The 10,000-nt window shown below is 39.7% G+C and overlaps 1 protein-coding gene across 5 annotated transcripts in view; it reads right to left on the bottom strand.

Moving 5' to 3' along the window:
- The window catches only part of Gapvd1 (GTPase activating protein and VPS9 domains 1), a 22,704-nt gene that overhangs the window by 3,855 nt on the left and 8,849 nt on the right, over nucleotides 1-10,000 (bottom strand). For 2 of the 5 annotated variants that reach the window (XM_027368582.2, XM_027368586.2), the window contains exons 2-18: nucleotides 9,790-9,906; nucleotides 9,454-9,627; nucleotides 9,071-9,255; nucleotides 8,659-8,776; nucleotides 8,269-8,480; nucleotides 7,163-7,397; nucleotides 6,899-6,988; nucleotides 6,251-6,409; nucleotides 5,589-5,761; nucleotides 5,177-5,411; nucleotides 3,906-4,130; nucleotides 2,025-3,688; nucleotides 1,686-1,862; nucleotides 1,415-1,547; nucleotides 1,111-1,226; nucleotides 734-945; nucleotides 506-620 (exon numbers count right to left, since the gene is read on the bottom strand). In XM_027368582.2, the coding sequence (XP_027224383.1) occupies nucleotides 506-620; nucleotides 734-945; nucleotides 1,111-1,226; nucleotides 1,415-1,547; nucleotides 1,686-1,862; nucleotides 2,025-3,688; nucleotides 3,906-4,130; nucleotides 5,177-5,411; nucleotides 5,589-5,761; nucleotides 6,251-6,409; nucleotides 6,899-6,988; nucleotides 7,163-7,397; nucleotides 8,269-8,480; nucleotides 8,659-8,776; nucleotides 9,071-9,255; nucleotides 9,454-9,627; nucleotides 9,790-9,894 (4,328 nt within the window). In that variant the 5' untranslated portion in view covers nucleotides 9,895-9,906. Of the gene's footprint in view, nucleotides 1-505; nucleotides 621-733; nucleotides 946-1,110; nucleotides 1,227-1,414; nucleotides 1,548-1,685; nucleotides 1,863-2,024; nucleotides 3,689-3,905; nucleotides 4,131-5,176; nucleotides 5,412-5,588; nucleotides 5,762-6,250; nucleotides 6,410-6,898; nucleotides 6,989-7,162; nucleotides 7,398-8,268; nucleotides 8,481-8,658; nucleotides 8,777-9,070; nucleotides 9,256-9,453; nucleotides 9,628-9,789; nucleotides 9,907-10,000 lie in introns of those variants that run through there. The other 3 variants (XM_027368587.2, XM_070141864.1, XM_070141865.1) reach the window with 2 other exon arrangements.

The following is a 10,000-nucleotide window of genomic DNA, read 5'->3' as shown; positions in this document are numbered from 1 at the left end:
TTAACCATGTCTACAGACCTGATCTTGTGGTGGGGTGTTTAGTGTTTAACCCACAGGCATTGTAGTAATGTTTTGTGAATTTTGCTTACACACAGATGGCTCCACAAATGCACAGTCAATTAGTATGCTGCCTTACATGTCTTTACTTGATTTCCCTGCTCTTTTATTTATTTATTTATTTTCTATTAATACTTACAGCGACAAAAATAACAGAAAATTGTTTTCTGATAAATCAAGGTAACTAAAAAGCTCTTGAGGAGCCATCTATGGAAAAAGAGAGCGAGAGAGCAAGAAAAAAATGCAGTGGCTATGGTATATATGTACATGCCACTACTGTGAATAGAATTATAGAAAAGAAAGAAAGGAAGAAGAAAATATTCATGTTTATATATAAATATATATACACATATGTATACATAAACACACATTCCAAATAAAGCTCCAGTCCTCAAATTTAAATCTATCTTTATGTTTCTCAAATAAAACAAAAATCCCTTTGACTTACTGATCACGAGATACATCTCCATCCCCATTAGGATAGAGAGCGTGGATGTAGATATGAGACATAACGACTCTTTCCAAAGCTAATCGTGCTGCATTTAGCTGGTCGTTAGTGCTACCTGTAGACAATCAAGATGTTGACAAGTAAGGACAAATTCAGGTAAATAAGAAACTCCTTTTTTCAAAATTTACCATTGTCAAATTTCTAACAGTATATAAATCTCAGACTTACTAATCCACATTGGATCTCGCTCCAGTTCATTATAAAGTTGTGACAGAAAATTTTCAACCAGTTGAACTTTTTCATCTGGGACAGTCAGAACTGTAAATTCATGTGTGAAGCGACTCAGGTTATGTTCCCGGCGCTCAAGGAACATTCTCACACATACTCCAACAATAGACGACATGACAACTTCTGTGTCGGCATCTATTCTTGCAAGGAGTCTGGGATGGAGGTGGTTTCATTAAAAAATGCATGCCATAATAAATGTAAACCTACTGACAAAGACTAAAAATAAATTTTGGAATAACAGCACTCCTTGGTTTATAATGTTGTTATCAAATCAATATGGAAATGTTTAAAGGTTCTAAATACTATGTTTAACTTACTTATCCAGATGAGCAATCGTAGTCAGTAGTCCCTGTCTGCTGCGAACTAGGTATGCCACATACGGTGACCTGCTGCGGTAGTCCTCTGTCAAACTTCTGACCAGCCTTTCGCGACCCTGGAACAAACACCTTATTACACCTTTTCTCCTACATGGTAGCATTGGTATACAGAACTACTAATATTCCTCTTCAATAATCAACATATTTTGTATTTTGTCATTCAATATCAAATGCTAAAGTGAGAAGGTTAAGCTGATCACACTTGCAAGAATATTCAGTGTGTTTTCATATGCAAAATCAGTACCTGAGTATCAAAGAGCTGAACACAACGAATTGTTTCATGTAGCTGAGCCACCAGGGATCGATCATGAAGGTTGGTTGCCTCGGCCAGCTGGCACCGTAACCATGTTAGTACATCACTGTCTAGGCTTGTGCCACTTTTAGGAAGAGAAAGGATAAAAATCCATAAGTCCATACAGACATATCAAATCCTACTACCCAAAGTTTTGCCATATAATTTTTTTCATGATACATCACAATTTCATTCATTAAGGGAATAATGACAAAACACTTACTCTGAACCTGTTGGCGCACCAAATTCAGGGAGATATGGGGACATGGAGAAATCTGCAATACTCAGAACTAATCTCAACTTTCTCTTGGCATCTGTGAATGCGTAACTTGATTCAATGTTGTTTGGATCTATGAAAAGACGCTCATCCTCCTCCGTCTTCGGAATGTCATTCACTTGCCTGCCAAAAAGGACATATCAAACCTCTTCATAGTAGTCAAACTTATATAACATTTCTAAAATACTCTATGTTTTCAATGTACAGCAAGAAAATTTGGAAATGCAGTTGATACTCTCATTTTAAAAATTCAAAAATGAAAAATATAAAATACAGACTACTCACAAATTATGCTCCACACCAGAAATACCATCGGTTTCAGATGTGTCCACCTCTGGCTTCTTCCTATACTTGGCTAGAATGTCATCACTAGTTTCCTCAATGGTTGGAGGTCTGTTATCTTCAGAGAGAGTTCTTCTCATGTTAATTTCCTGTCCAGCCATTCCCGCACGCATGAAAGATGAATCATCACCTGAGCGAGTGCCTGGTTTGCGGCGCCCCTTGAACCCTGGCAGCTTAAAGTTTTTAAAAAAGCCTCGCTTGTGCTTTGCATCTCCCTCCATGGAATCACGATCCCCTCGTTCAGCTGTCTTGTCAAAACTAATACTTTTTGGTATTGCTCCTGTGGCTGCCATGCTGACAGGTGGGGCAACAGGCTCTGGTGTGTCTACTGAGTCTGTGGTTGGGCCTGAGCTAGCATTGGAAGCCGATCTTATTTTACCTGAGCCCCCAACCACATCCGAACCTGAGCTGCTTGATGAGGCTAAGCTGGTAGTGCTTAGGTGTAGGCTGCTATCCTCCCCTGAGCCTCTGTCACTGGACACAAGCTTGTGATGAGGATGAACTACCACCGGAGCAACCATGTGGCTGCTCTCACCACTACTTCCCAAGTCAATAAGGGGAGCAGTTGTTACGGTTCTGCTACTCTCCCCAATAAAGGTGTTCAACAACAGGTGTTGGTCTCCAGACACAATGCCATTGTTTGGTAATGTTGAAAGGTTTAGGCTCAGGCGTCCCAGACTCTGAGTGGCTGAAGCAATTTCCTGATCTGCCTGAGACATTTCACCCTCTGGCTCTTCTGACTCTGGTCGGTCAATGTCTTCTGCATGGCGAATCGGCTGAAATTCTACTCTTGGTGGTGTTGCAGGTCTTCCTGCTCTATTTTGAATTATGGGAATGGGCTTCAGGATGCCACTGGGTGTGCTGGTTCCAGATTCTAAACCTAAGGATGGGGGTAAAACAGGCATGGGTTTTAAAATACCACTGCTGCTGCCCCCACCAAAAGCTCCCTCCACAGGGGATCGTGAACCCTGTGCACGTGGGGTGATGTTATCCTCTTGTTGATTTAAAGGTTCTGGCCTTAGTAAGTCACTCCCACCAAGTTCAACTTCCACTTCTGACCGTCCAGTGTCATCTGATCGAGCCACACTCTGTGCATCATCGGTGTCAAACTCAGTCATCCTTTCTGAGTCTGAGGCCAGGACGTCTGTGCTCCAAGCCTCTGAGGCTGTCTCAAAGGTCTCTCCAGCTGCATCTCCACTGAGGTAGTCTCCTTGCATCCTGTCCAATTCTGCTAAATGTCGATTTAGCAGCTGATCATGGAACTGGTCCCCACGGTCTGCCCTGTCAGCTGCCTCAATGGTCTCAGAATCACTAGCCAACACATCAGTACTCCATGTGTCTGACACAAGCGATACCGTTTCATCACCCCCTATGAGAGGCTTAATTTCAAATCTCCCAAACTTCTCCTCAATGTCTGCTCTTGCTGGTTTGGGGACTGTCACTGGGATGTTGGCTGCTGGTGGGTGATTCTCTGCTCCACCTCTAAGTCCAACTTCCTCCCCTTCAGTCACCTGGGAGGAAGGAGTGTCGCGGCCAGACACATTTGGCGTTCCTCGTCCAGAAACATTGGCAGACACCATATCAGACAGGTTGTCTGGTTGATCCTCCTAAAATTAACAGAGAAGAGTCTTCAGCCTTAATGACACGATATTCAAAACCCTATCTAAACAAAAAAAAAAAAAAAAAAAAAAAAAAAAAAAAAAAAAAAAAACTCAACATCAACCTATCAATCATAAAAAGGAGAAGCACAAAATGAACAACCATTTATGCACATGCATCAAACAACAATATCAGAGATCTAACTTCCTTCCATAACTTCATTACCTGTTCCACATCATCAAGACTGGAAGCCACGCTATGGTTGCTGGCAGCTTCACTAATAGCCTCCAAGTTGTCTGAAGTATTACCGATGGAACCCTCATCATGGGAGAGGGAAAACCGTGTCCGCTTCTCAATGGTGGCCTCTCCTCCACCTCCATCCGCATCATCTTCCACGTTCATTCTGACGCGGGAGGTAGGTTTGGTTGCCTGGAGGGGGGGGCCAGAAACCTGTGCTCATTTAGGAGATTTAACCTAGTTTAAGTAAATTAATCTTAGGAAATAGAAAAAAATAACAAATAAAAAGTAAAAATAAATAAAGACACTAGACATCAGACTAACCCTAAACAATCCAGGTGACAATGGAGTTTTGGCCTAAATGCAAATTTTTTGTACAGATTTCATAACATCTAAAATATATATGCCCCTCTTATACCATTTCAAAATATGAAAATATATGCAAACACCTAAAAACAATAATCATATTACAAATGAAAAATAAAACTTGTGATTTTTATACAAATGATGACATCTTGTAATCATGAACCCAATGCCTCTAGGTTGCCTATAGCACCAAAAAGGCCCATACTCCAAGACTAATCATGGTTGTATGCACTATATTTAAACAACCAGCTTGCTTGTTTTCATGATGTCTATGTACTGATAAAGTTCTGGTTTGTAGCTCTAATACAGATATGTATAATGTAATGAGACCCTCGTCCTAAGTTTTTGCCTAAATTACTTTAAAAGTATCCAGCCACCACAGTGCAAATCCACATCAACGAAGGACCATGAACTGTGACTAGACTGAGAAAATGGCGGCACCAGATATGTCTCTCTAAAGAATAAGCCATTCTTGGAATGGCATGCCATCCAGAGGCATAGGGTTAATGTCACAGTATGATATCAAAGTCAACAAGGTAACTTAAAGTTAAGATAATGATTAATCAAAGAATTCTTGGTAAATGTTTTGACATGTCATTAAATCTTTCAATAAAATAAATAAATGAAAAAGCAGATTATATAGGTCAGAATTATCAAAAATGAACTTAAAACATATGAGGAAAATGATTCTCTGAAAAAAAGCAAGAACTGAAGCAATATATACCTTGTAACAAAGATCTCAAGGATGTCTATGGTTGTCACATGCAAGAATTATATGTAAACAATCATTTACAAAAATATCACTTGAGTTCTCTTGATTTTTGGCTTCTCTGAAAATACTGTCTCAGCAGACAGTCCTATTACTGCCCTAATTCAAGACCTCCAATAATTACCTGCAGTGTAGAGAGGACCTTCTCCTCAGACATGAGGCCTGGGCACTCTGGTGGGCTGGAGACATTAAGGGATATCACAAGGACAGTGTCGTAGTCTAGGGAGGCAGGCATCACCTCGCCCTCATCAATGCTGCCTTGAGCAGGGAGCTGACTAGAACTGGTGGTAGAGTCCTGTGCTGACCCTATGGAATCAGAGTCACCACTGCCCTCACTTGCACTCTTGCTTGATCTATTCCTGTACATGATAGGTAAAACAAATTGCCACTTGTTAGTATACAAAATTTATCAACATGAGACCTTTACCATGCATTTTTTTTTATACAAATCCTTTGAAACCTAACATAAACAACAAACAGATTTTGAGCATCAAACTCTTCCCTTTATATAAAGCAAGCAAGCCATATATACTTACCTATTAGATTTTACTCTCCCTAACAGATTTTTCTTGGGTGTGGCTGAACTGGCTGAGGGGGCTCCAGATTGAGATGCAGTTGGAGGAGGAGTGATGTGGCTTGGCTTCAAGCGGCCAATTGCTGCTTCCAGTTCTTTACGTGTAATATCATCTTCGGGCAATTCCCCAAGTATCTGAAAATATACAGTATCTGATAAAACTAAAAGTTATTAGAGCATTCCTCATTTACCTATTTGCACAATAAAAATTCTGTGCAGTATACTAAAAAGGTGATGTTGATATCAGAAAATACAAATATTAAAATCAGAAAGTCAAAGGAATAGAAGAACACATTAAGAAACACATCTTTAAAGTGTATCCTCTTGAACAAAATGGAATTTATGGAATCATACATCAATAAAAAATCAATCATTTAATTTTTCATCCTTTATGAGGTTATCCTGGATTGAGCAGTACTGAGTAAAAAATGCTGTGTATTCTGTATCAACTATCATCTGTTCAGGTGAGTTAGGGAGGTCTCGACAGTTTTCCAATAAAAAACAGTTAATGAAAAAGGTTTAATTGACACTAACTAACAATAAAACATACACAAAAGTATATCAAATAATAAATACATTAATATATTTTACCTGCAAACTCTAAAAGATCAACAACCAACTTACACTAAAAAGGAATGAGACAAGTGAATGTAGACGAGGCTCCGGGATCAATATCGACGACCGGACTAAGGTACTCAGGGGACTGTTGAGGCAAGAGATACCTGGTGGAGGGGCCTCTGACCCTCCCCCTTCCACGATGCTGTCCACAACACCTGATATGACCTGTGGATAATATATAATATATGCATAATTCCTATCAATAATCACTCCAAATAAACTGTCGTTAGTTTATGAAAATAATGTCATTGTTTTGTATTCAGATTTCAACCCCATGCCAACAGGTACTTCACGATTTCATATTGAACTAGGTGCCAAGCATAGTTAGCCACTCCGGGGAGAAATTCAAAGCTTGGGAATTATATAATTCCTGTACTTGCTAAGATTTTGGTTTTAGCATCAGCATTTTCCCAGTGAATGAGGCTAAAAAGTAATATAAAACATATTTTTGAGGGGCTGTAACTCCAAACAAGGGCCCAACTTAAGAAATGGCTCAACTCGCATGGCATGGGTATACATGCCACTTAGAAAGGAGTCCTTGCCACCCATTGGCAAGGCATTAATTATAAGAGCTCAAGTCCATGAACTATACACCTTTTTTTCTTTTTTCTCTGCCTTGAACATTTGTTGTCATGTGAGGTAAAGGACACTCACCTCTTTGTCAAAGTTTGAGTACAGATCAGAGAGTCTGCTATCTGGCGTTTCCCAGCGACTCATTGCCAGCACCTGCAGTATCTGAGCAACCTGTATTGTAAAAATGAAAGAAAGATATTAAGACATGCAAAAAGGAAAATATGAATGATACAGTATCCATCTATTTCTCTTCATACTGTAGCTTATGTGTACAGACATTCGATCAACTCTTAATCTCTGAAACATTAATGGAGGCAATTAAGCTAATACCATGATGTGACTCACCTGAATGAGATTAAACCTGGAAATGTGGGAGATCGGTGCATCACAGATTCCGTGTGGCTCGGGCGAGATGAGGGCTGGACAGAGAAACAGTGCAAAGACCAAGTCCACACATATTGCGCTAACCTCTCTGGTGTCAGCTCTCTTGGCCGTTAGGAGCACGTCGTACAGCACTCTTACAAGCCACGATAATTGGGGAGGGAAGCAGTTCATCGCTTCCTTAATGCTTTCCATGAACCTGAGGGTGGAACTTGGGTCACCACTGCATCAACTTAAACTACCTTCACTCTTTTCTGAACACTCTTAAGAGTAGCCATCATTTCCAAATATGTAAATATAACTCAGTGTCCTATGGATACGTACAGGTATATGTTCAAGCCATGCTACTTTGGTCTTTAACGTGTATACATTGCTCCCATCTATGTCAACATTCCAAACTAACATCCATGCAGAGAAGATAAGTGCAAAGGTGCAATTTTAAAAACATTCCCAGTCTCCCATGAAGATAAATATGAAATATGTTTTTACTGTCTAAAACTGGCATTTACTCTAACAAACATACTTACTATGCATACACACACACACACTCTCTGTCTGTCTCTACCTCTGTTTCTATCTGTCTCCTTCTCTGTTTCTATCTCTCTCCTCCCCTACCCTCTTCTCTCTTCTCTGTGAGTATGTCATAAATCCCTTGTTGAGAATATTCACATTTTACTCTTACATCCCTGAGACATAAAGAGGTACTATAAAAATATCCATCAAATGATATTCAGGTCATTAGGATATTTATGAAGTGTGCCAATTCAACTGTATTTTGGTATCAAACCAGTGCCTAGAGTCCTTCACAATGATGCCATGCACTTACTACAGTCTTTATAATAGATGTGCATGGAATTTATCTAGCTTTACACATATTAGTAAAAATTAGTTTTTTTTTTATCAACATGTTTATACAATATACAAGTCATAACCTCTGACATCAAACTGATATACACAAGACAACATCATTTCTGAAATGCATTTCCCTTCAGTATGATGGTCTGATGTTGCTTTGTTGCATGCTAGATTAACATGTTCAATATTTATCAATAATGATTAATTCATTATACCTGTTTGCAATTTTGACAAGCTTGGCAATAGTCCAGGCTCGGTATTTAGCAAGAGCAGCCGTGTACTCGGGTGTGCCTTCTTGACCAAACCTTCTAAGCCGCTCCTCTGGGGGGAAGCGAACCGCAGCCTTGGCAGGGTCAATATCAAGAAACAGTTCATCTTCCATCAGGAGCTGCATGACTGGTTGGTGTAATGCTGCTGTTAGAAATACCTGCCAAAATCAAGAGCTTCATTACCTCTACTACCTGCAACTGGTAGTCCTGGTTGGGAATGCACTTTCACCGCTGAAATATTGTTTGAAATGAAAGTCATTCCTTATAAGACAAGCTGGCAAATTTTACATGACTAAGATGTCCATTTCTGAGTCCCTGACATAACATTCCTGATACCTTGGCCTGAGGAAGCGTGTCTACATATGAACGATAGATTTGGCTGAATGCACAGGACCCACGTCGCAGCAAACGTCGAGGAGTCTCTGAGACGGCAAGCTGTAGCTCCATCAAATGTCTGTGTGCAATTTCAGAAATGAGGCATAAAAGCTGGAATTGGAAACTTTCATCTGAAAAATAAAATCCTACCTTGAGGAAAATATTTCCAATCAGAGATTTAACAAGCTCTTAATCAAGCAATGAATCAGTTGAAAAATCAGAAATCAGCTTTTATCTCAAGATTTAATAATGCACCAGTTCATCCCAGAAAACTGATTTGCAAGGCATGAGGCATGAGGAAAAAAGAAAAAGAAATAAGAAATAGTAAATGCAGCCATCAAAAAGAAAGAAAATCACATCAGCCTACACTTACTTCAGCAGATTCAGCACTAATGTTTCATCATCTGGCAGGAGGCAGTTGCCATACACCGACGAGAACATGGTTCCCGCGGCTACCTGCATGGCCTCCTGGTTCTGGTTTTCCCCTAAAACCAAGCATTTTGCAACTAGCCTTGGATTATCACGTAAACTTGACAAGAGGTCTCCATATAGAGATTCCTGCAACAAAAAAATACTATGGTATCAAGTTTTGCCCACCTAATATAGTGAAAGAATAGTTCTCTGTATATGATTTCCAAATCCAAAAGATAATAAAAAAAGAATCAATCAATTATTACCACGGATATGTATGCCAAAAGTAGATGCTGATATCTGGCATTAGATTATTCAAGAGATCCAAGGGAAGGCAAGACTTACATTGAATCCCAGCACTTTGTATCCATCAATGAACTTTAGCTGATTAAGGAGGTTGGCTCTCTGGCAGCACGCCGGGGGGGAGGAATGAGGTCGCAGAACGAGATCATCGTAGTTTCTCTGTTGCTCGCCACGGACCCAGGATGCCTGGTACACTCGCTCTATAGTCTTCACAACCTTTCAAATATTCAAGTTGACACTTTTATGATTATCACATTTCCTAGTGCTATTGTAATCATTGTCATTAATATCATCATTGCTATAATCTACACAACTTGTCTCTACCTTTACAAACATCTAATAAAATACTGTCCTTATCCAAAATTACACTCCAATTACCTTTTCATTTAATATTTGGATCTGTTGTTTCTCAGCCTCGAGGAATAGGCGTTCTTGCTTCAGGTGGTGTGCTAGTTCCCCTATGTCAGCCTGAAGACTTCCCATGCTGTAGTGGCCCTGAAATTACATTGAAATGAATATATATAGGAAAACATAATGAAAGACAGTTTTAATGCGACATACCTTAAATCATGTTTCTCAAAAAAGATAC

Source organism: Penaeus vannamei, chromosome 28 (genome assembly GCF_042767895.1).
Source record: "Penaeus vannamei isolate JL-2024 chromosome 28, ASM4276789v1, whole genome shotgun sequence".
NCBI classification, from domain to species: domain Eukaryota; kingdom Metazoa; phylum Arthropoda; class Malacostraca; order Decapoda; family Penaeidae; genus Penaeus; species Penaeus vannamei.
Note: the sequence above shows the minus strand (reverse complement) of the source record. Positions and strands in the feature narration are given on the sequence as shown.